Here is a 25419-nt window from a genome sequence, read left to right as displayed (position 1 = left end):
CTTTACTTATCTAATTCGATAATAGCTTAAATGGAAGATGCAAATTAACTTGAATAATTCAACATTAATTGGAGCTTAATTACTAATTCTGACTGACAATTTACCTTAATTACAATGTTACGACTATTTAAAAGGGAAGGTTCGAATTTAACCTGCTTTTCACAAAATACGAACTAACCTACAGATATCAACAAATAAAATAGCGTGTTATAATATTCGAGTACTCCAAGCATAATTCAAATCGTTGCCGCGACGCGGGATAGCGTTCCTCATACTGACGTAACAATGTTGTGAAAAAGGGAACGAGAGAAAAAGGGAAACTTCTTCTAAAATAACGTGGTGGATTTTCTTGCGGTTTTGCGCAGACATGCGGTGACAGTTTGGTTTACAAAATACAATAAATCCTTGTGAAAACATACATTACAATAGTTTTCATTTATAAATACACTATTGGGATTACATATCTTACTTTTTCCGCTTTTTTGGGCTATTTTTGCCATTTAAATTTGTGCCTTTTCAAATTGAAATGCCCTCTTTTTCTGCTTACTTTAAGAAACTTGCATTTTCCATTTACCATTGGCAATAATAGTGGCATAAATTATTAATTTTCCGGATGACAGTTGTAATAAAGCTATTCGCATAAATAACAAAATTCTGAAACATTTTTATACTTTTATAGCAGCTCAACACCCTAAAAAAATATATCAAAACTATGAATTAATTAAAATTAATTAAATTTTCTTGACATTGGTAGCGCCATAAATTATTTATTTTAAGATGACTGTTGCACAAATAAAACGAACTGTTTGCATTAATAACAAGATACCAAATTTGGTGTATCTTTTTACAGCAGCTGCCAGTATTATGCAGTAAACATACAAATCCCTAGAGTAATTCAAAATTCCTTCAAATAAATCCCACAGGAAACAATATATTACCACTTAAAGACCACCCATTAGACTTGTCTCAGTATTATTTTTTAATGTTAGTACGTAAAATTGGATTCCAAACGTTAATGCAAAACACACCTACTAGCCTAATCTATATTGTAACAGGGAATCTTCCAGGGCATCAAACATAATATACATCCATTACTGTTTTAGAATGAGCTATCCAAAAGTTATTACAAACAGAAATATTGTAAAAAGCTAGCTACGGTACCTAGCTCTACAGTAAGCATGAGGTGTATATGTTCTGTTATTAATGTCCTTACATACAAAATCCAGCATGTAGAAATATGTGCATTTTATTATACAGTGGGTATAATGAATTCACATGCAAGTATCTACACAGAGTATACATATATGTACAAAACCACTACATGATTATAAGCTAAACTAATGCTACTAAAAGTGCGAAGTGCCAAACAAAAAGATTAAAAATTCGGTAAAATTATTTCAAAACTAGAAATTATTTGACATTGATTAAAATAGGAACATATTTTATAACTCAATTAGAAGAAAAAATAATAGGCACTGATTACACACTGTACATAAGAAATACATTCTTTAGGTTCCGTATGGAAAACTAAGACACTAATCGTACCTAATTAATATCACCAATTTATAAACAAGCGCTAATTTATGTGTATATGCTGTTTTGTGCAAACACAATTTTGAAAAAATAATTTGGTTTTTAACACTTTATACAATTTTTAAAAAATTTGAATAATTTCTTTGAGCTGTTCAAATTGTCATTTTTTTATAATGATGTCATAATTAATCATATTTGTCCTTCACCCAGTCACATGTAACAACAATCTTCTTTATGATCTCATAGATAGGATCAAAGATCTCAACTTGGTGGTCAAAAAACTGAAGAAACTGGAAAGAGTAAAATTTTTAAAATCAAAAACAATAAATAAATTTTATTATTTTTACTTTAATTAAAACAACACTATTCCACAGCAGGTTATTTTTTTGCATATTCTACAAAAGAGGTATAAACAAAAATGTGGCCTAATCCAAAGACCTTTGGAGTGCTTTACCACAAAATCTCACCCATATAGAATGAAGTCTGTTTCATATACGTCAAAAGAAAATGTTAGATATACTATGACAAAAACGTAACGCATACGTAAGAAAAATATGTCAGATCCACCAAGTGTTTACCAAATGAAAATTACCTAATGTCAGATACACTAACACAAAATTGATTATAGTATTTTCACCTTAAGACATAGAATGAAGCAAGAGCAGCCAGCCATCATAACACAAGCTGAAACGACTTTGGGGCAGAGAATCTTTGTCAAACCAATAGAACAAGCAGCAAGGAAAGCAAATCTTGTTGTCCTGTTGTGGAAATTAACATACATATTATTAAAATGTTGCCAGGATTGTTAAAGTGGGAAAATTTGTTATAAAATATAAAAAAAATCATAATTTTGTTTGCTATAATAAGAAAGGAAGTTTTCGCACTTATATAATAAGCAAATATTGTTGTTCTGTTTGGGAAATTAACATAAATAATATAAAGATGTCACAACTAATGCTACAAAATACTTTGGTTTACTAATGAGTAATGACCCCATATAATCTTGGTATTTGCAAAACAACAACAATTTTTTTATCTTGCATATGAACTTATTGGTTGTATCGTGTACTGATTAATTTAGTGCAGAAAATTATATGGTTGGCCTGCCTACCCTGCCACCCCAGGTTTGGCGCCTATGCATATGTGTGATTATGTAGAACTAGTGCATATATTAAAGTGACGGTTAAATTATAACATGGTGTTCTGTTATTGTACAACATAAATGCATGCCATATTTAAATGCGTGAATCATCAAGTAAACAACTTTGTATGTTGGTTATTTCAAGTCTTAGTAAACATATATAAAAAGTGACAATAACATATAACTAGACGATAAGGTACAACCTATTTCAAAGCTCGATTTATTTATAATGAACTTAATGAATGATTGGAGGGACTCTGCCGAATGAATTAGTTAAGGAAAGACACAATAAACGAAATAACAGTACGCTACAAGCATTAAACGCACGACTGTAGGGGTTTGTGGTTGCATCACCACACGTGGCATTCACGGGCGAACAATGCCGTGTGTGACGTATACACGTATAAAGACCATATTCTTCTAATAACTCACTCAGGGGAGCTGATCTGTTTGCTGAAGTCACCAAACACACTGGCCACCACAAGCCCACCATTGCCAGCTAATGTGCCAGCCAGTATCGCTACATAAGAGCCGGGGTAATTCTTCAGTGAGGCTGTGATAGCTGGAGATGGAATGAAGTTAGTTAGATATTATGTGTGTATGAATACTAAATATTATATTACAATGGTTCTTAACAGTTTATCTACATGTGGTAACTCGTAAACGGGCAAGAGGTGTATGAAACAGAACACCCGGGTTATAACGACTGCCGTTGCCCCAACACTAGAGGATAAATAAGTTACATACGCGGTAACTCGTAAGCGGGCACGATGTGTATGGTACAGAACACCTGTGTTATAACGACCGTATTGGTTCTGCCATTTATGCTCTTGCATCTACAATAAGAGAAACTCTTTATGGAATAAACTTAACATATCAAGATACACAACCACTAATCTAACACTAAAAAATAACAAAAAATAAGTCAACTAGTCAACCCAAAGTTGTAAATTGGCCTTGCACATAAAATACTGCAGTGGCTGCAATAAAATACAAGTGAAATCATTAACATATCAAGATGTATTAATAGTCCAACACCTGCATCAACTGCCACCACATTTCTCAATGCTGTCATCAGCTCCAGTATAAGAAGCAATGGTTTAATGTCCCCAACCTCAATGTTCAAGATCTTGTTGAAAATATCAAAGGGAACAAACAGAATCAACCACCTGTGATGTCATAAGCAAAAATTATGGCCATTGTGATAATAAACAAAAAAAGTCTTGTTTATATATATTACGGATAATTGCAAATGGGACTGTAAAGTATGGCAGATATATACTTATATGACAGACTTGTACATATTTCAGTTCATTATTTTTATTTATGTTTTTACATTTAATTCTATATGGGTGAGATCCCACGATTAGGCATGTTTGGGTTACTGAGATTTAGGCCAGAGTCCAGTACCCCAATAATATCTATTCTATATGGGTGAGGTTTTATAAGTAGACGGGTCAGAGGTACTATTTTATTTAAGCATAAATGTTCATTGTTACCAAATAACAGCTGTTGTTAACAGAGTGCAATTGCAGGCAATATGCTGCATGGGGGAATCCCCATTACAGATAGCTAAGATGATATCCGCGCCCCTGACAAACAGAACTGCTTTCAAATAGGAGTAGAAAAGGTTCTTCTTGTGCCAGGCTTTATCTGGAAGTTAAAAACAAGAAAATGTAAATTATGTCAAATTAAATACACTATATAAGCATATATACATATATATATCTATGCTTTTTCATTAACCATTTTATTGTTTTGGTCTCTCGTCACTATCCAAATAGTTTTCTAGTTTCCTGTAACTGCAATGATTAAGTAAATAAGATAAATAACAGTCATTTATGATACAAGTTTACATAAAGATTTAATATAATTCATTTAGGTAGCTTAAGTTATGAAATTTGTTTTATCACCTGCTGACTTTACAGCGAGTGAAACCATAGAAATAACATACGCAAGCTCAAGATACCACTTGGCAGCAGGCAAGAGCTCTTTACAAAATCTTCCTGAGAACTGAGAAAAATATAAAGATTTATAAAGTTAATAAAGATAATAAGGTATATACATATACATACATATAGGACGAAAAGTAAATTTTGCATTGCAGTGATAAATGACAATTTAACGTAATTTTGTCAGAAACGGAACAAGAACAAAATTACACAAGATAGGCTATATACGCTCATAAATGCCTGAACAGCTATTTCTGAAAACAAGTGTATAGAGTCTTATACCAACAGTTTATATATATATAGTTGGGAAAGAGAAGATGGAACACCTTTAGCACAAAATATCCAAATGTCTTGTTTGTGTTTTAAACAGTTAACAACAGTCTATGGGAGTCGTGAGGATGCGGTTTTATAATTCTCTGAATGTTTTTTTGTTTAGTAAAAAATGGGACGGGAACATGATGTCCTATATTTCCCCCACCCCACTATATATTAAAAGGAATCAAAACTTTAAAATACAAATTTTAAACAATACATTGATAATTGTTCTAACCTTTTCAATTACATCCATGCTAAGGCAGTGTTGCGAGATACAAATTCAGATATGAATCTTAATATTTACACCTGTGAATATAAATACAAATGTGCAACACTGATACGTTTGTCAAGAATATAGTTTCCCACCCACGAGCATAATTAAGTCATCATGTCTGCTTATCCACACACTGCAATAGCTTCACCAACTTGACTGTAGGCATGGGAGTGGAAACCATGGATAAGTCACTCAAGTTCTCACCCACGAGGATATAAATGACCAAACCAACTAAAAGTCATGTCTGCTTATCCACACACTGCAATAGCTTCAGCAACCTGACTGTGAGCATGGAAGTGGCAACCATAGATAAGTCACTCAAGTTCCCACCCACAAGGATATAAATGACCAAACCAATCAAAAGAGAACCATTTATGCAAATAAGCCACAAAAATGCTCACAACAGATAAAAAACCAAGAGTGGGCAAAAAGGTTAATCTTATAATTGCCACATCAATCTATAATTATGTAGAGAATGAATGACAATTTAATAACAGACATTTTACGACCTAGCTACATATGATAGGCTATAGTATATGACTGACACACAGCAAAAATGTGTAGGCTTACTGTAAATTCAAGTATTACAATTAAATACCTTTCAAACAAAAATAATTTCTAGGCATTTTTGAATAAAGGCAAGAGAAAGAAACTAAACTACCTTCATCTATTTATATATTATGCTCCATTTTTTTAACACAGATTATTAGATTATAATTTATGCAAATAGCAGGTGCTTAAACACGCTCTGTGAACTAGCAACATCAAAGATCCAACACGCCTATATATATTATCCTAACTTTTGCAATAAAAACATTTATTATGTCCGCCCTGCAAAGTTATCGTATATATTGGTTTATATTCTAACGCGGTAACAACATTATAAATACAGGCAATCTGAACAAAATACGTCGATAAATGCTTTGAATTCAATCGCAACATAAACTGACACAAAAGTACACAACGAACGCCCACAACACTAGATACAACATCTCTGGTGTACCAAAACACTACGACGCACCAATTGTTCGAATGTTACTAAGAACAAACACACCAGCGCATTCGTTTCTGAAAAGTTCGCTTTGCATTGTGACGTAACAATATCCACAATAGGAAATACGTATTAATATATATTATGATAGTACAATGAACTAATGATGACTAAACAATACATGTTGAGACACTACAAAGAATTCAGGAATGTTGATTGTCTATAACAATGCCTGAAACAATCAACTTGATTGTCGGATTCTAGTTTTGTAAATTCGAAAATTTGAACTACCGTTTTCCCTCAATTGCATCGCATTTGTCTATATTATTAAAAATATAAAACACGTGTCCATTCTAGCACATTTTATCTGGTACTTTTCACCTGTTGACAGTTGTAGACGCATCTGTCGGATCCGTATCGCTTTACGCCACCCTTGGGTGTAGTAAAGCGAGAGACGCCGCCATTTTATATTGACCGCAAACACGAAACGCGCGGCACACCCATATAAAATATGACGTAGCGCCGAGTTACCATGGTAACTTGACGGTTGAGTGAGTTCGGCGTGATGTCTGACTTCCGTTTAAACATTCCGATGTTATAACTGGTCACAGTAGTAAACGTATTTTGTGTAGCATGTCCTGGTTATGACGCTTATAACCTTTAGCCTATTCGACGTACTGAGTTTGTAATATCGTGTTGTTTGCTCGCCGTAGACCTCATGACCCCCCTCTTACTGTAGAGTTTTAAAACAGGGGTCTTCTTATACACCAGACACACATGGTGTATTCATACACCTCATGCTCACTGTCGAGTTATAACATCGGTGTCTTTTTATAAATAAATAACCAAAACTCCAACAAAACTATGTTTAAAATAAAGTAACCGTACAAACAAACAAATGAATGCATAAAACAAATTGCAGTATAGTCAAACGAATATTCTTAGGAAACTTATACCCATATCTCCGCAATGCTTAATCTTACAATATTTTACAGCTTTCTCTATTAAGAAGTTAACCAGAAATGCTATATACACTTTGGCTAAGTCACACAGGAGCGCTATAAAGACACATAACTCTATAAATTGGTTAACACAGAAAATTTGTTTTCTGGGCCTGGGGCCAGTAACTAATGTTTTTGCAGTGTTGCCTATAAAACAGTTTTATATGGTGCATAGCTGGGCAGTTCGCAGTCCAGCAACACTTTCCCGTTTCTTCACGATGTTCAGTTCAATCAGAGATCTCCCGACCCGAAGCGCATATGACGTCACAACCTCTTTCATACGTCACTGACAGGAATTACGTTGGGGTATTTATCCGGAAGTCTAATGACGTGATTATATCCGGGTGGTTCGTTGGTGCTACGTAACGATGACGTACGTCGCCTTGACAACAATTCTTCAACCACTCGTATCGTGTCTTCGTCATGAACCTGGTGATGACGTTATATTTAGTTTTGTATACAAATGTAAAATGACGTCATTCTATAATAACTACAACACAATATATAGTAGTGTGGGGGAAGACGGGACATCTTTAGCGACTAAAATGCAAATAACCTAATCGTGTTTTAAACAATTAACAACGGTCTATGGAAGTCGTGAGAATACAGTTTTATAATTCTTTGAACGTTTCTGTTTACTACTAAATGCGACGAAAAAAAGAATAAAGAGGTGTCCCATCTCCCCTACAATAGAAAGAATATCTATGAATGCTAAGAATAGAAGAACGGATATGCATAGGGGTATAATGGATGTACAACACGTGCACAAATCACGTAGCAAATGCACGGAATACAGACTACGTGCATAAAACGTGCACCAAAGGGGCTTAACGTGTACAAATATTTACATATAAAAATGCACAGAAAGACCCCGCTTAAATACATGGATTATGATACATAACGCGTATACCAGAGTTGGGGATCTAGGGTTTAAGAACCGGTGTATGGTTAGGATTTTTGGCTTTGGTTTTTAAGGTGAAGAAAGATGGGACACCTTTTCATTCTATTTCCACGCGTTCCATTTGGTAGTATACAAAAACAATTAAAGAGTTATAAAATTGTATCGTTAGGTCTTTCATAGACAGTTGTTAATTGTTTAAAACACGGTCAGGATATTTGAAAGTCATCTGCTAAAAGTGTCCAATTTTCCCCCGCAGTACCAACTCATGCGAGGGTTTCTAAACTCTTTTAAGATAACACATCCCTTGCTGTAAGACTTGTTTTCAAACTTAAGTAGTTTGACATCTAATTAACAAGTTAAGCGTCTCGTCAAGTCTTTGTAGAGTACAAAGCTCTCTATGACGTCACAAACCTCAATCGATATTCTTCGCGCAGGATCGTAGACGTATGTTCGAATACCAGAAGCTCTGCTGCTCCTGTCGCCAGGTGGCGCCTCCTCTTCGATTATGACGACAGAATTATACGACGGAGGGGACTGTTCGGTTAAAGCTTCGTAACTTGGCGGGAAGTCGCTATAGCGACGAACCTGGGGGTAGAGGGGTTAAAGTAGTTTACGAACTTTGGGGTGGGGGTTAAGAGGCGATGGAAAGTGGGGTATGGATTGAAATGATTATAAAACTGGGGTGGATGTTAAAGTGGGTATGAATATTGGGGGCAGAAGGTTAATAAATCTAATGAACCCGTATATATAGGGTATGGGTTAAAGTAATAATGAAGCCTAGGAGTAGTAGCTAAAGTTAAGGAGGTTAAACAATGTTTGTTGCTTCGCGAAGACCAACTAATATAGGCTATGCTTCACTTTATACACCGCATGCTAACTGGCGAGTTGAGTACTTCCATGTTTATCCTCGTGGTGGAAAACAAGGGGTTTAGTACACGGGTTTTGTACACTATACATGGTGGCTTCATACACCTCGTTCCCACATATTTGAGTTATAAGGTCTAATAAAAACCAGTAAATATAAATATATAACACGCGCATGTTTTGTTTTCAATTATATATAGACAGAGTTATAAACTGTGTGTCGACAGTCGTTGATTATAACAACTGCATATATTAGCATATTTGTCATTCATTATTGGCAGCATCCTGCGCTCTTAGCAAAGCTGATATAACCGGACGCCACACATACCGGTTGCAGCCCACACACACGCGTACGTTGTTTTGATAACTGGTTGGTATTAAAAATGTAAGCCTATATGGATTCTAGATTTTCGGTAATTTAAATGGTTTGTACACCTCATGCTTATGTCGAGTTACACCATGGGTGTCTTTTTATACACCAGACACACATGGTGTATTCATACACCTCATGCTCACTGTTGAGTTATAACATAGGTGTCTTCTTATACACCAGACGCACATGGCGTATTTATACACCTCATGCTCACTGTCGAGTTATAACATGGGTGTCTTCTTATATACCAGACACGCATGGTGTATTCATACACCTCATGCTCACTGTCGAGGTATAACATGGGTGTCTTCTTATACACCAGACACGCATGGTGTATTCATACACCTCATGATCACTGTCAAGTTATAACATGGGTGTCTTCTTATATACCAGACACGCATGGTGTATTCATACACCTCATGCTCACTGTCAAGTTATAACATGGGTGTCTTTTTATACACCGGACACACATGGTGTATTCATACACCTCATGCTCACTGTCAAGTTATAACATGGGTGTCTTTTTATAAACCGGACACACATGGTGTATTCATACACCTCATGCTCACTGTCAAGTTATAACATGGGTGTCTTTTTATAAACCGGACACACATGGTGTATTCATACACCTCATGCTCACTGTCGAGGTATAACATGGGTGTCTTTTTATACACCGGACACACATGGTGTATTCATACACCTCATGCTCACTGTTGAGTTATAACATGGGTGTCTTTTTATACACCGGACACACATAATGTATTCATACACCTCATGCTCACTGTTGAGTTATAACATAGGTGTACTTTTACCCCAAAATCTTTCAATACACAGTTAACTCACCAGCGTTACAGATGTTCTTCTGCCTTGAACTGTATTGTTACTTTGGTGACTTGGTGGGACCTGTAATAAAAGATAATATTATAGAATAAAAGAGTAATACTGATTTGCGTCTACTTATCCACACACTGCAATAGCTTCAGCAACTCGACTGTGGGCATGGGAGTGGCAACCATGGATAAGTCACTCAAGTTCCCACCCACGAGGATATAAATGACCAAACTAACCAAAAGTCATGTCTGCTTATCCACACACTGCAATAGCTTCAGCAACTCGACTGTGGGCATGGGAGTGGCAACCATGGATAAGTCACTTAAGTTCCACCAACGGTTCCACCCACGAGGATAAATTACAACAACCTACATTTACATTAATACGTCACAATAGCGGTAATGACTTACAATTGAGGGACGGCTTGTATTCCGGTCATTATTTTGGAGGAAACTTTTCGGACAAAATTTCTTTGAACAAGTCGGACATATAAGCTGCCAGCTGATCACGAAGAGACAGATGATACAGAGCGCAAGAATTGCTCCAATAGGTATCATGAAGCCGAGGTCTAAAAGTATATGACGTCAGCAATGACGTAACGAGATTGTGACGTAATTATTCATTTGGAAAACACGTTACAGTAAAAAAAGGTTATATGGACTCTGACCAAAATCTCGACGGGACAACGGTGGTCGTTATAACACGGGTGTTCTGTTTTATACACCTTGTGCTCGCTTACAAGTTATTACCACGTATCCACGTATGTTACTTTGTATTTTTTCAAATAAAGGATAAATGATAGGAATCTCAATTGCTTTCTTTTATTTCTATTAATAACTTAATCATCTCGTAAACAAGCTTCAAATAACCTACATGTTTACGCACTTACTACACAGGTATACTTAGTACTACTGTCATAATAACAACAACAAACGTGACTATGACGTAACACTTACATAAATTGTATTCATCCGGTTCGGATTTCCCACCACCACCTCCACCGAGCCCCGAACCCGGGGTTAAATTGATTGAAACCCCGGCGCTTGACATTGTACCGTTGATGGTATCCAGTTTTACGTTAATACTTTACGATAGGGTGAATCTGAAAAACAATGAAATAGTTTATTACAGAGATGCAGGTTTGACGCTTAATAATTGGTGTTTTTTAGCTTCTGACTGTTTAAACAACCCATTAGTGACCACTGGGTTGGAGAAATTGGCGTTCGGGCGGATTACCAACTGTTGTTTTGCTGTTGCTCCCTGTCGCTTCGTTCTTTAAATAACATGATCTTTGCCATCGTTTTCGAGATAAATAAATATAGTGGGGTGGGGTAAGATGGGTCACCTTTTCACTCTGTTTTCCCGTCCTATTTGGTAGTAAACAAAAAACATTAAAACAATTATAAAACCTTATCCTCACGACACCCATAGACCGTTGATAATTGCGCAAAACGAATTTTGGGATATTATGTTCTAAAGGTTTCCCATCTTACCCCATAGAATTATATTATATTAATAGTTAGCAGTTGGGGGGTGTTTTGGTTTTTCAGATCTTACAATTTAAACAACTCATTAGTGACCACTGGATTAGAGCAATTAATGCCCTTGCGCAAGACTTTTAACAGTTTTACCTCCAGCCCTATGGGATCACTAATATTTTGTTCAGGGTAAAACTCATATATAGTACGTCGGGGGAAGATGGGACAACTTATCATTCTATTTTCTCGTCCCAATTGGTAGTAAACAAAGAACATTCAAAGAATTATTAAACCGTATGGTCACGACTCCCATAGACCGTTGTTAATTGTTTAAAACACGATCAGAATATTTGGATATCATGTGCTAAAGGTGTCCCATCTTCCCCCACTCTACTATAACAAAAGTTAATGTCATGCTTATAACTTAAATCGTATGCAGCCTACATGGTATGCGTAAGACCATGGAACACAACGTGGCGTAGTATATTAAGTCACGCTTGCTTACCACACGAAAGTTATAACGGCAGATTATATCATTGTAAACAAGTACGGGCATGCCACTTCGTCTTATAAACATACTTTTAGGCCTACATCGTACAGTAGGATGGGGGAAGATGGGACACTTTTTAACTCTATTTTCTCGTCCCATTGAGTGGTAAACAAAAAACATTTCAAGAATTATAAAACCGCATCCTCACGACTCTCATAGACATGTTGTTAATTGTTAAAAACACGATCAGGGTATCTGGATATTGTGTGCTAAGGGTGTCTCATCTTCCCCCACCCTACTATATTATTAATAAAAAAAGACATGTATTTTTCTACACGTATAGTCTGTATGATTTTTGTTGCTTTCTTTTGTAGTATTATGGGGTAAGATGGGACATCTTTATCTCATAATATTCAAATATTCTGATCGTTTTTTGAGCAACTAACAACGGTCTATGGGAGTCGTGAGGATACAGTTTTATAATTCTTTGAATATTCTTTGTTTACTACCAAATGGGACGAGAAAATAGAATAAAAAGGTGTCCCATCTCCCCCAGCTGCTATATCATATGTATAAAGCATCCAGATTTTCTTAAACTTCTCTATAAAACTGACCATTATTTCTAATCTGACCATTTTTGTAAATAAATTGCTAAAACCCAGCGACACTGGATTTCTACCCGTCTTATGAATTTAAACCTACATATAATTTCCACAGCTGTGGTATCAATTATACACACCTTACGCTTTCATCTTAAAGCAATTACCACATTTAACGTAAAATTAGACTAATTTTAACGCGAGTCTGTATCACAAGTATACAATTACAGTTTAATAAATATTAATAAACCGACCGCCCATAAATTTAGTATAACTGTCAACTAAACTACTAAAGCGTCGAACTAAAGCGATTTTAAAGTCCTAGTTTTTACCCAAACGTTGTAAATATGCATTTTTTAAAACATCGAAAACGAAACTGAAAAGAAATAGCGGTATTTTTTTAAATTTCGTGATATTTTTTCATATTTTAAGCCAGAACATTCTATCTATGTTTTAATAGCTAATACATGTTACTAGCATTGTGCGGAAACAATCTATACTTGCTGACAAACAAACTGTTTTGTCTCGTCATAGTTAGACTGTTGATGCAAACTGGACAACAAAGCGTCGAGCAGGATTTGTGATGTCACATCCGTTGCGTAATTGTCACACAGAGTGTGTTGCAACTCGCGCGCTCATACACTGCAGTGCGTTTATCGGGTAATAATAAACACAAATATATATTTATACATGGTAAAAATATTCGTGGGTGGGAACTTGAGTGGCTTATTCATGGTTGCCACTCCCATGCCCACAGTCGATTTGTCTATATAGACCAGAGCGTAAGGGTTCGAGGCTCGACGCTGCTATTGCGGACGGATATGCCTTTTGGCATGACATTTAACGGCAACTGCTCCAACTTAGTGGTAACTATTAACTAATGAGTTGTATAAATTATCAGCCATATAAAAATCAATCACCCACAAAGTTACATACGTGGTAACTTGTAAGCTGGCACAAGGTGTATGAAACAAAACACCCGTGTTATAACGACTGTCGTTGCCCGTGTTACGCAAAATAAGCAAGTTACATTCATTCACAACGGTTTGACGAAAACAGTTTCAATTTAAACATAAACTTTATTCCTATTACTTTAAGAACTACAAATACACGTTTTATCCTACATTTCAATCTACTGTAACCCACCAAAATACAATTAATTGCACGTGAAAACATAAAAACGAATAAAACGCAAAAAAAACTTGCAGCGGCAAAATTGCAATTTCGCTGTCAATCAAATAAAATGGGCGGAGTCATAAGAGAGAGGGCCTAATGCAGTAACTGGTACATTATAACACAATAATATGGTATGTGTGCGTCTGATATTAATTGTGGGCCATTTTAACTAGGCTTCCAGTAAATGGGTCATTTCTAAATATGCATTTTAGTTCATTTGCTTTGTAGAATTATAACATTTAAGGGCTTATATAGGTAATGGACCAACTCTGGTCTAAATCTCAGGTTTCATGGCGTGCCACACTGCTGTACCTCACCCATATAGAATAGAATGTGCATATACAATGTTGGGGTAATGGGCCAACTCTGGTCTAAATCTTAGCTCCCATGGAATGCCTCACTGCTGTACCTCACCCATATAGAATATAATTTAAAGGTCTTACACAGTATTAAAATAGGGGGAAGCTTCTATAAAGGTAAAGGGGGTTCAATACACAAACAGTTTACATTAGATAAGTTTCAGTGAAAATTGTGACCAAATTTCCTATGTAGTTAAAATTGAAACAACCTAGAAACTTTTATAGTAGTGTGAGGTAAGATGGAACACCTTTAGCACCAAATATCCAAATATCCTGATCATGTTTCAAACAATTAACAACGGTCTATGGGAGTTGTGAGGATACGGTTTTATAATTCTTTGGATGTTCTTTGTTTACTACTAAATGAAACAAGAAAATGGCATGGAAAGGTGTTCCATCTTCCCCACCCTGCTATAAAAAGATACATGTTTGGAATGAATAAAATTCGTGTTTTAATTTTAAGATGTTATAATGTCTATAAAGTTATATTGAGAGGAAAAATATATAGAGTGAAAATGTAATCAGTTCAAATGTTTTAAAATTAATAAATATTTGAATGTTCATGTATATGACATCATATAGAATTATTGTAGAGTTTTAGAATAAGATAAATGTTTATTATGAGTCATTGGTTGCCTTCTTACATCACAATGACAAGAGTATTATGACATCATAGAAGACCAGAGTAGTTCAAATAATAAGCAGTTGTAGCAATAGCAATGAAACACAACAGAATAACCAGCCAGATCGAGAAAAGTGCTAAAAATAAAAAAAAACTTTATATATATCTGTAAAAGTGCTTTAAATATACCCTGTGCGTAAATATTATACTGTAATATAAAATTAAACTTATTTATTTGTCACTCAATGTACGTAACTTATTTATCCTCATATGGCGGAGCAATGACAGTCGTTCTAACACAGGTGTTCTGTTTCATAAACCTCCGCTTACGAGTTACCACGTATGTTACTTTGTGTTAAATTTTTAAATATATTCCAGAGGTATTTTTTAATCTTAAGATTTTTGGTGCTACCGAATTTATGCCATTTTTTGTGCATTTTGTGCAAAAATGTGTTTGTGAGCAAATAACTAATAATAACCGATATATTATTACATCATAAAGTTACTTATGACATCACCTCTGCTTTCCAGCTTGGTAAGTTGGCAAGTACAATCAGCAGACACAGATACGATTGCCGTGTCATAATTACCCATTGTTACGCGGGATAATGGGGATTCTTTCACAAACGATAGTGATGTCACAAAGATGCTATGAACGTTCTTTACGTGTTTGGCGCACTGAAATATATTGAAATCTTCTATTAGTTAATGTTTTGATAATATTGCTAGTGTACATTATAGGAGATTGCAAAGTATTGGAGGTTTAAAGCTATATTTTGGGCATATATTACATGCAGACACACACACTTTAGTCATGTCTGCTTATCCACACACTATAATAGCCTCAGTAACCCAACATAAAGTACCATTACTCTGCATCATATATAACACATAACAAACCACACACCTGTAAATTGAACGAAATATAAATCCCCACTGAGCCATCCATGAACCCCAAGCCAACAAACACACCATCATCACTGTATGGAGGATAAGGTTAATGAGAAGACGTGGTTTGTAAGATATAATAGTGTAGTTACAGGCTAAACAGAATTTCCCAATGGGGTTCAGGTTTTATAAATGCTGTCAAAGGCTTAATTTAATAACTTTTGTTTTGTAAAACAGCTCTTCTGGCATTTATGTGCGTACAGATGCTTTAACGGCCTATACATGTTGTTTTTAGGGGAGTTGATGTCACTCGAAAGTGCAAAATATTAAAATAAATGCCAGAGGAGCTGTTTTACAAAGCTAGTGTAATGTGCCTGGCATCAACAGTTCATAAAGTCCACAATTATGATGAAACAATTAAGCTTTGGTTAAAATATGAAGCTTTTTTATGGTTTTAATAATATGCAAATCTGATCCACACATTGGTTACTAATCAATTATACAACAAACAATACAAGTTATAACAAAACAATGGTTATTATGACCTCACAGCTAGTGCAGATATTGCTTCATGTCCCGTGTTTTGGACGATAGCAGGTTCCAAATTCCCCGTCTCTTTCCCCTCGCTGTTTCGTCGTTTCGCCCACTTTGTGATGCAACAATGAACCTTATTGTTTGGGTCTCGCTTGATCGGAACGTGAGTCGTGAACAAACGAAGTTTGTCAGGGAATTCTGGGACCAAACCAAATCTGGTGGATGTTTAGTTGGTGTGGGTTTATGCTTCGTAAAACTAGTTATAAAAAAAACAAACTAAAACTGACAAATATATTAACTTAACAGCTTTGTGCTTACAGCCAGTAAGGGAAGAAAATAATTTGTTTTTTAAAATTTTTCCTAATTTAATTTAATGGCTGCGCCACTGGGGCCTGGCCGTATGGGTCCTTGAGCAAGACACTTAACAAGAATTGCACCCACTTAGTGGTCATAAATGGGTGTCGGGGTAATCGGCCAACTTTTGTCTAAATCTTAGGTCCCATGTTGTAAGACCCCGTCCATATAGAATGGGATTAAAATATAACACCCATGAAAAGTAGTACGTAATGCCACCAATTCAAGGTAAACACTCCTTATATCTTATACACAGTGGCGCAGCCAGAAAAAAAAATAAGGGGGGGGGTTTTAATCAAAAAATTTAAAAAAAAATGTTGTTATAATTTTTTTTTTGAAGTTTTTTAAATTTTTATTTGGTGTCGTAACCGCCTGAACACCCCCACCCGTGGGTGCCACTGCTTATACATATATGAGATATTCCACTACCACATTATTCACCTGCAATTCCTAAACCTAAAATTTCTCGATATCATCTTCATGTTCCAAATCACGTGAAGTTCCATTGTTTTATGACCACTAGAGGCATCCCAGAGAAAAGCTTTGCCGTCTCTTGATACTGATACTATCTGTATAACATTTCTATGGAAATAGATCTCTACACGATTTCTATATTATGCTATGACATTTCTATGTGATACATCAGTATATTATTTCTATGATGATCATTCCTTCATAAGATCTCTATAGTAAAATTAAAAAAAAAACATTTTGATTTTATTCAATTTTAAAAACAAACTATTTAATTTAAGATACAAAATTAACAATTCTTACAGTTTAACCCAGGCCCAGTAACCACTGATAGCCAACCCCTAGTGTGAGGGCTTCAATTTCAAACAACACCGTTATGTAATAATAATGAACATTGTCCCCACCTGTGACGCATCATTTGTGATATCTATGTCAGTGATGTCATCTTTGTGACCTTTAGAATCAAATATTTGTTCTTTGGAAGGAAGCTGGGGATTGTGGGGTGATTATGTCATAATAGGCATTGTTTAAAAATAAATATATATTGTCAGGAATATATATTTATATAAATACCTGTCATATAAATACATAATACATGACAGAGAAATCACATTTCAGCATATTTTTTTATAACATATAAAAAAGTTGTATCATGTATGTACAATATCATGCAATGTGAATAATCTGTTTTACATGTTTTTACTTTTATAGAAATCAAATATTCATTCATTGGCCACTGTTATTACTGTTATTTTAATTAAACCAAAAAATAAAGACTATGTTAAATCTTTTATTTATAGAAATCATATTAACCCACCTTCCAAGCCCTCAAGTGGCCATCCGATGCTCCAGCAACGAGGAGGGAACCTTCATGACTTAGTCTCACAGCAGTCTGGAAGAAAAAAGTTGAAAATATTCGTTGGTTGGTGGAAGTTTAAATACACATGAAATAATAAGCACAACTTTGGTCAAATGGCCAACTCTGGTTTAAATCCCAGGACACATGGATTTTCAATGGTGTCATACACCTTTTCATGGGTGTGATACTTGTTATTGAAAATTTTATGCAGCTTCCAAAAAAGATGTGTTTGTTGTACAATATGTGTTTGGCAAGCTTGCAGCATTAACATAATTTAACTTGAAGAATACATAAACAACAATGAATATGACATGACAAACCTGTGTTTCTTTATCCCCAGTAGCTGTATCTATGTGATGTAACAATGAGGTTTTGTAACAAACTTCACCAGGCAACTCCTTCTTCTCTTCTTTTCCTTTTTTCCTTTTTTTTAAACCTGAAGCTGAAATGTGAGAGAGGGTATGAAATGTGAGAGAGGGTATGCATTTATTTAAAATGGGCATATATTTATTAAGATTTAATAGTGGGCATAAAATACAGTAGGCATATGTACTATGATTTGACAGTGAGCATAAGGAATATTGAAACTGCCCACGAAGCAGGCATTGCCCGACAGTGGGCATGAGGTGCAAAAAGAACTCGGCAGGAACCATGAAACAACCCAACCTTATACACACGACAACAATGAGCACGTTTAGCTAATCAGGACTTCGTACTTTAATAATGCATTGGTTAACAGTAAGCATAAGGGGCACTGACTTACATAGCAGTTAGCATGAAGCACCCAATATATGATTACACTAGTAATAACAGGACATACTTTTACAAACATAACCTCACCTGTTTGGTTCGTTTCACTTTCTTTACATTTTTCTTCTTTTATTGAAAATATTTTACAAGTTGCCCCCATACCTAATGCTACTAAATATTTGTCACTGTCCGTTATGCTGGGGTGGCATTTGCAACCTGTGGGGTAAAAAACTTATGTAATATAAACTCAAGGCCACACTATTTGTACAAAGTTGGTAATTCTAACTACTCTTACAGACCGTTTTACACAGTTCCAACAAAACAATAACCTTGAATTGGTTGCACCACTTTTCACAGGTGTTTATATAGGTTAAGTTTTGACTGACACTTCAGTATTTTTGACAGCTAGTTTTACAATGTGTCAACGAAACAATAACCTTGAATTAGTTGCACCACTTTTCACAAGTGTTTATATAAGTTAAGTTTTGACTGACACTTTAGTATTATTGACAGCTAGTTTTACAAAGTGTCAACGAAACAATAACCTTGAAATCGTTGCCTAAAGTTTTCTTTATACAAGTTAAACGTGTAACTGTTTAGCATTATATATCTAAGTGTTTATAGTAAAATTTTCACCTTTCCCAACAGGAACAGCTGACATATTCATCACTGCATGTATCCCTGTATCTAGTTGCTCCAATGTAGTGGCTTCGCATTTTCGCTTCACTTTATTTACTTCAAGTAATTGCTGGGGAAATAAAAGGTATTAAAAAGTGTTTTAAGTAGCAAACCTTATGCTCACTGTCCAGTAATATTGCTTTTTCCTATGGCTGATAATTTGGACAACCCATTAGAGACCACTGGGTTGAAGCAATTGCCGTTAAGTGTCTCGCCCAAGGACACATATGCCTAGAATTTCTATAGTAGCAGCCACCAGCCATGGTATTATTTATACACCTCATGCTCATTGTAAAGTCCAGCCCTCGGTTTCCCTTTATAAGCATTAAAACTTCCCAACCACCATAAGCACACGCCCCCCACGCCCACTTACCACACAGTTCTTAACTCCTGTCTTGGCAGCTCCTCCCCCTCCAGCTACTATGAACCTTGTCCCTTCTATACATTGGCAACAGTATAAAGGGAAATGCAGTTTACATAAGCCTACCATAGTTAACTATAAATCATATCTGCAACAAAGATTAAACAAATTAAAGAAATTGGCACCAGTGAAGAATCTTCAGATATGTTGCATATTACCATTAGGCTTGTGGGAGGTGTTAGAGGTTGGTAGTTGGGGGTAAGCAGATAACATGGGGGGGGGATTCTTCACTAGCATCAAGAAATAAATACTTGCATTTTACAATCAAGGCAGTAGTGGAAAATCAATTAAAAAAATTAACACTTCAAAAATCATGAACAAAATGAACTGTAGGCTTAGAGGGTGATGGGGCAGCTGTGGTATTCATTTGAAGATCCAATAGCATGCCACGCTGTAGGGTCTTACTTATATATAATACATTATGGGTATAAAGTGTTGGGGTAATGGGCCAACTATGGCTACACCTCAGATCCCATGGCATGCCTCACTGTATGAACTTATAGAATAAATAGTTTATACAAATTTATATAAAAATTACAGTTTTAATGCATGTTTGATCAACCAATTTAAACTGCATAGAAGTTTACCAAAACAAAGTTTTAATACAGTTGAAAAAAATCATTTTGAATATTTTTACATTTAGAGTTAGGGGCAGTTGTGAAATTAAATCACAAAAACACAGTAAACAAATTGGAGAAGAATATTTGTTAAATAATTGCTTAAATCACTGCATATTGTAATGTTATTCGGATAGCATTTAAGGAAATTCAAAAAGTGTCAACAAAACAATAACCTTGAATTGGTTGCACCACTTTTCACAGGTGATTATATAAGTTAAGTTGTATTTGACCGACACTTTAGTATTTTTGACAACTTGTTTTACAAAGTGTCAACAAAACAATAACCTTGAAATGGTTGCACCACTTTTCACAGGTGTTACTATAAGTTAAGTTGTATTTAACCGACACTTCAGTATTTTTGACAGGTAGTTTCACAAAATCCCAGGTTAGGACTGCCTACCCTGCCACCCCAGGTTTGGCGACAATTATATCACAAAATCTAATCAAACATTGGAAAATACTATTTGTTGAATATTATATAAACCAAAATAAATGTATACAACCAATTCAAAGTTATCATTTTGCCAACACAATTATTATTTATTTATTTATTTATTGTAGAATATCTTGAGAAACATGCGGTCGACCAGTTGACTTGGAATCGCTTTTACAGCGCTTGCATATTTCGTCCACCATGGGATAAATAAATATGATCTCCGTGTTGTACCAGCTGTCATGGAATTTTTGTAAAATTTATTCATAAAAAAAATGGAAAAATGTTTTATATGGTTGCTTGGACAAGACACTAAATTGCTCCGACCTAGTGACCACTAAGGGGTTGTCCCAATTGTCAGCCATACATTAATCAATCGCCTACACAGTTATCCATGGTACCTTGTAAGCGGGCATGAGGTGTATGAAACAGAACAACCGTATTATAATGAATGCCTTGCCCCACCATGAGAGGATAAATAAGTTACATACATGGTAACTTGTAAGCGGCATGAGGTGTATGAAACAGAACAACCGTGCTATAATAAATGCCCCGCCCTGCCATGCAAGGATAAATAAGCTACATTAAAATACACATTATATTAAGTGATCTTTACGCTGTGGCTGTGGGTTCATTTGTCCTTGTGCAAAACCATAAAATACGGGCACAAGGTGTATATGAAACAGTTACCTTTAATAATCTGTGCAGCAGTATCATCTATTGGGTTGCCTTTCATGTTTACTTTATCTGGACTTGAAGAATTAAAGTATAACTTGTTAAACTAAACTTGAAATTATTAAATTTAAAAATTTTATTAAATTTGAAAAAATAAAATTATTAATTGTATAATATTTCTTTTGTTACTTACAAAATCAAGCATTTTTAAATTAAACAAAGTATAGAAATCTTACAATTTGCTCCATCTGCTTCGGTCTGTTTCAATGGGTCCCATCATGCAGATGGTGATGGAATATGGGTCCCTTTCACTTGCCATCATTTCAAGTCTCAAACTTGCAAAGAAGTGATTCAATGAGGCTTTGGTTGCCCCGTATATTGCAGTGTTTATTGTGGGGACGTGGCCTGGGGTATAACAATGGGATTTACTTGTGTGGATATTAACTATTTAACAACTGGTTCCTTGGGTGATCTATTCTATGTGGGTGAGGTCCTTGTTATGAAATTTAGACCACAATTTTTAGACATAGTTTTTAGGCCACAGTTGGTTCATTACCCAAACACCAGTAGAGGCACTATTTGGATTATTGTACTAAGTGAGGCCCTGCACAGTCGCACACCAAGCCAAAGTTTGCCAATTACCCCAACACCCAGGGTGCTACAACCTATTAGTGGCCACTCAACTGCCCCATGGGCCATGACCACTAATGTCAACAACTAAAACCTAAACTTTAGTATAGAAACATATTCGATTTTATATAAGTAGTTTGCCCATCTCCCTCCAAAATGATACCTGTTTTAAAAACTACATAAACACATATTCCCATTTAATCCAACCCAAAAATCCACATAACCCACCAGCCAGTGATGAAACAACAATAAGGTTCCCATTTGATTCCGTTAGATGAGGAATGGCGTGCGTAGATAAATGAATGTAACTCACATAGTTTACAATAGCTGAACTGAAAAGGTGTCTTGATTAATAGGTATTAAGGTTAATGTAGGGATGCACATTACAGAATAATTAGGTATTCTAGGATATCCTAGAATACTTTATTTCGAATCTTTTTATGTTTATAGAAAAAAATAATTTTACCCACATAAATCAGATTATTGCCTCTTTAACAGTAGCCTTGTTGGATCATAAGCTGTAAAATGATCAAAATTTGTAATATTCGGTAGTTTTTTGCGTCATGAAACGTATAGCAAGCTTTGAAAAGACGTTGCGAAACGTTAACTCTCGAAAGTCCCACAAACACAAAAATATTTTTTTTCAAAATTACTTAGTTTCAAAAATTGTTATAATAGTATATGAGATGACCAGTACTGACGTCATTAAACAGAATAATGGATTCCGTAATTAGATTCGAATACAAAGAGGATCACGAATTCAAATTTCTGTAATGTGTATCCCTAGGTTAACGTTAGTAATTAATAAGTTATTCAGGTTAAGGTTAATATAAAACAAGATTTTTTTGTGTAAAAAGACAGCGAGCATGAGGTGCAAACCACATAGATAACAATCGCTTGGCTCAAAGAGAAATATCTTGGTTTAAATGGTCTAGCGCCATAATTTGTTATTTGTATGAAAATAGTAGGTTTTAGACAGTAAGGGCTAAATGTTTGATAGTGAGCATGATGTGCTTATAAATGATAATAAGAATGAGGTGTGCGAAATTAACAGTGAGCATAAGGTGCCTAAATAGACAGAGAGAATGAGATATACGAACACTCACTTTTGAGCATAATCCAAATTAAACTGTGAATTGTTCCACATTCCAGGATGGTTCAACCCAGTTACGTGGTTTAATACAAGTTGGTCTAAACCACCTATGGAATATACATGAACGATAAATGAATAATATATATATAAGGGGGTATGGTGGAAAATATCAACAAACTTATTTATCTCTTCCAAAACATGAAACTAAATAGTAAATACAAGTAGTAATACACCATCAAAACCCTTGTAATTTGGTTCAGTGGTCCCCTACGTGCTATAACAACAGGATATATTTAAACAGTAAACATGTTATTCCCATGCACTCCTAATCTCACACTCCAGCCTGAAATTGTTATATAGAATAAAGACAGGAACTTATTTCCAAAAAGCTATAAAGTTGGCATCATAGGCACCAAAATTTTTAAAATGCAGGGGAGGCCGGATAGTTAGGATTGCATTCCTATCGAACAAATTTGATCGCTATGTTTACTGATTAATGCAGTGCAGAAAACCTCAGGGTTTACCTGCCTACCCTGCCACCCCAGGTTTGGCGCCTATAAACGTACCTAACAAAGCAACTGCATCTTTCACCACATTCTTAACTTGTTCAATATCAGCCATATCGGCAACAATATAATCCACAGATGTCGCACCAGCTTTGCGGCATTTTGCTGCAACCTAAAATAATGCTAAGGTTGTTAGAAGATCCCAATAGTCGAACTACTAATAATACCACAAGGTTTATTGAGACCACAAACTACTGACTAACAGTGAACACCATGTAGACCATGCTCCTAGCCCGAACTTTCATTTAGGAACAGGATTGGACCCAACTTTTAATAAACAAACAGACCTTGGCTCTCGGCTTTGTATGTTTTAGAGGTGGATTGTTTGTTAAGTGGTGAAAAAAATAACGGTCGTAAAAACGTTAAAACAAATGTAGGTTATTTTATTGATAGAGCAGGGGTCCCAGGTGTTGAGTGTCTCTGAAGGGGCCACGAACCATGAAAAAGCAACAGCAAAAAATAAACAAAACTGGGTTCCGGAAATAACACAATTAATTTAAAAGCATAAGAACAGCCCTCTTAACACCCCAAAAAAGAAGAAGTTGTCGCCTACTTCTTTTAGTTTGTCTTCTCTTCGTGCAGTTATGACGATCTTGGCCCCACTTTGTGCATACTGTGTCGCAAGTTCCTCCCCTATGTTCTGGCTTGCACCGGTTATCAAAACTCTCTTGTTCTTTAATATACCTGGTGATGTAATAATAAGTGAATGTAACTATTTATCCTCATGTAGCAAGAAAACGACAGTTGTATAACAGGGGTGTTTTGTTTCATACACCTCCTTCCATAGTTACTACGTATGTAACTTTATGGGTGATTATTTTTCTCTATGGCTGATAATATAGACAACCCATTACTGGTTACTGGGTTGGAGCAATTTCTGTTAAGTCTCTTGCCCAAGGACACATACAGCCACTGAACCACAATGGTAGCAGCATGACGCTTTGAATCTGTAACCTCTGTGCTGAATGCAGGCGATCTAACCACTTTAATGAACATTATGACATTACATGAGTTAAACATGACATCACATAAGTTAATTATGACATCACATGAGTTAAACATGACATTACATGAGTTAAACATGACATCACATGAGTTAAACATGACAGCACAGGAGTTAATTATGACATCACATGAGTTAATTATGGCATCACATGAGTTAATTATGGCATCACATGAGTTAATTATGACATCACATGAGTTAATTATGACATCACATGAGCTAATTATGACATCACATACCCGTGTCATAATCATCAGGTTGTATGAACGAATATGTCACAATGGCTACAATTATTACAAACAATGCCTTGAAACAATAACTCATTCTTGTGTTCTAAAATATAAAGGAATGTGTTATGAACAAATAATAGGAAATCAGAAATTATAAAATCACAGAAATAAACTCGCTTCAAAAATTTCGCAAAAAAAGACAAAAAAAGAACATTAAATAATTATATATTCACTTTAAAACGTTTTATATATATTTGAAAATTTTGTAATCATAGTATTTTGTTACATACAAACAGTCAGGAAAATACAGCTTC

The 25419-nt window shown here is 35.3% G+C and overlaps 4 protein-coding genes across 7 annotated transcripts; all 4 read right to left on the bottom strand.

The window, feature by feature from the left end:
- Positions 1–1230: 1230 nt before the first annotated feature.
- On the bottom strand, positions 1231–5337 carry LOC149734421 (trimeric intracellular cation channel type A-like). Its single transcript, XM_089881069.1, has 7 exons — positions 5177–5337; positions 4588–4687; positions 4174–4327; positions 3713–3843; positions 3107–3236; positions 2171–2291; positions 1231–1823 (listed from the first exon to the last, which is right to left on the bottom strand). The coding sequence occupies exons 1-7, from the start codon at positions 5192–5194 to the stop codon at positions 1719–1721; spliced, it is 759 nt and encodes a 252-aa protein (XP_089737195.1). The 5' UTR covers positions 5195–5337; the 3' UTR covers positions 1231–1718.
- A 1721-nt stretch (positions 5338–7058) lies between these two features.
- LOC149734420 (uncharacterized) lies at positions 7059–11278 on the bottom strand. The gene is made up of 5 exons (XM_089881070.1): positions 11133–11278; positions 10587–10744; positions 10189–10248; positions 8520–8693; positions 7059–7636 (listed from the first exon to the last, which is right to left on the bottom strand). Exons 1-5 carry the CDS (start codon positions 11224–11226, stop codon positions 7484–7486), a joined length of 639 nt encoding a protein of 212 aa, XP_089737196.1. The 5' UTR covers positions 11227–11278; the 3' UTR covers positions 7059–7483.
- A 2524-nt stretch (positions 11279–13802) lies between these two features.
- Positions 13803–20042, bottom strand: LOC149734419 (guanine nucleotide-exchange factor SEC12-like). Of its 4 annotated transcripts, none has more exons than XM_089881676.1 (12): positions 19808–20039; positions 19393–19504; positions 18847–18972; positions 18327–18448; positions 17965–18039; positions 17552–17635; positions 17118–17245; positions 16334–16537; positions 15808–15880; positions 15419–15578; positions 14923–15037; positions 14549–14686 (listed from the first exon to the last, which is right to left on the bottom strand). In XM_089881676.1, exons 1-11 carry the CDS (start codon positions 19922–19924, stop codon positions 14949–14951), a joined length of 1290 nt encoding a protein of 429 aa, XP_089737802.1. In that variant the 5' UTR covers positions 19925–20039; the 3' UTR covers positions 14549–14686; positions 14923–14948. The 4 variants fall into 4 exon arrangements, with proteins under 4 accessions (XP_089737804.1, XP_089737802.1, XP_089737803.1 ...); XM_089881677.1 differs by having other exon boundaries at positions 14557–14689; XM_089881678.1 differs by lacking the exon at positions 14923–15037 and having other exon boundaries at positions 13803–14686; positions 19808–20042.
- Positions 20043–20779: 737 nt separating this feature from the next.
- On the bottom strand, positions 20780–25325 carry LOC149734418 (hydroxysteroid 11-beta-dehydrogenase 1-like protein). Its single transcript, XM_089881681.1, has 8 exons — positions 25115–25325; positions 24426–24556; positions 23873–23984; positions 23320–23413; positions 22442–22545; positions 21820–21988; positions 21599–21660; positions 20780–21145 (listed from the first exon to the last, which is right to left on the bottom strand). Exons 1-8 carry the CDS (start codon positions 25197–25199, stop codon positions 21024–21026), a joined length of 879 nt encoding a protein of 292 aa, XP_089737807.1. The 5' UTR covers positions 25200–25325; the 3' UTR covers positions 20780–21023.
- Between the last annotated feature and the right edge of the window lie 94 nt (positions 25326–25419).

This window comes from Ciona robusta, chromosome 7, assembly GCF_009617815.1.
Source record: "Ciona robusta chromosome 7, ASM961781v2".
Taxonomy (NCBI): domain Eukaryota; kingdom Metazoa; phylum Chordata; class Ascidiacea; order Phlebobranchia; family Cionidae; genus Ciona; species Ciona robusta.
The sequence above is the reverse complement of the archived record's forward strand: the minus strand, read 5'-3'. Positions and strand labels throughout refer to the sequence as shown.

Excerpts from the sequence above, each read along its gene's own strand:
- LOC149734419 (XM_089881676.1), bottom strand. The coding sequence starts at position 19,924 with ATGGTAGGCTTATGTAAACTGCATTTCCCTTTATACTGTTGCCAATGT. Across the intron at positions 18,449-18,846 it reads AAGTGAAACGAACCAAACAG|CTTCAGGTTTAAAAAAAAGG; the intron begins GTGAGGTTATGT and ends CTCACATTTCAG. Across the intron at positions 17,636-17,964 it reads GCCACTTGAGGGCTTGGAAG|CTTCCTTCCAAAGAACAAAT; the intron begins GTGGGTTAATAT and ends CACAATCCCCAG.
- LOC149734420 (XM_089881070.1), bottom strand. The coding sequence starts at position 11,226 with ATGTCAAGCGCCGGGGTTTCAATCAATTTAACCCCGGGTTCGGGGCTC. Across the intron at positions 10,249-10,586 it reads ATACAAGCCGTCCCTCAATT|GTCCCACCAAGTCACCAAAG; the intron begins GTAAGTCATTAC and ends CTTTTATTACAG. Across the intron at positions 7,637-8,519 it reads CGCGAAGAATATCGATTGAG|GTTCATGACGAAGACACGAT; the intron begins GTTTGTGACGTC and ends CGTCATCACCAG.
- LOC149734421 (XM_089881069.1), bottom strand. Across the intron at positions 3,237-3,712 it reads TGTGGTGGCAGTTGATGCAG|CTATCACAGCCTCACTGAAG; the intron begins GTGTTGGACTAT and ends TTCCATCTCCAG. Across the intron at positions 1,824-2,170 it reads GCTTCATTCTATGTCTTAAG|TTTCTTCAGTTTTTTGACCA; the intron begins GTGAAAATACTA and ends TACTCTTTCCAG.
- LOC149734418 (XM_089881681.1), bottom strand. The coding sequence starts at position 25,199 with ATGAGTTATTGTTTCAAGGCATTGTTTGTAATAATTGTAGCCATTGTG. Across the intron at positions 23,985-24,425 it reads GAGAAGACAAACTAAAAGAA|GTTGCAGCAAAATGCCGCAA; the intron begins GTAGGCGACAAC and ends GCATTATTTTAG. Across the intron at positions 21,989-22,441 it reads TGTTGTTTCATCACTGGCTG|GCCACGTCCCCACAATAAAC; the intron begins GTGGGTTATGTG and ends GTTATACCCCAG.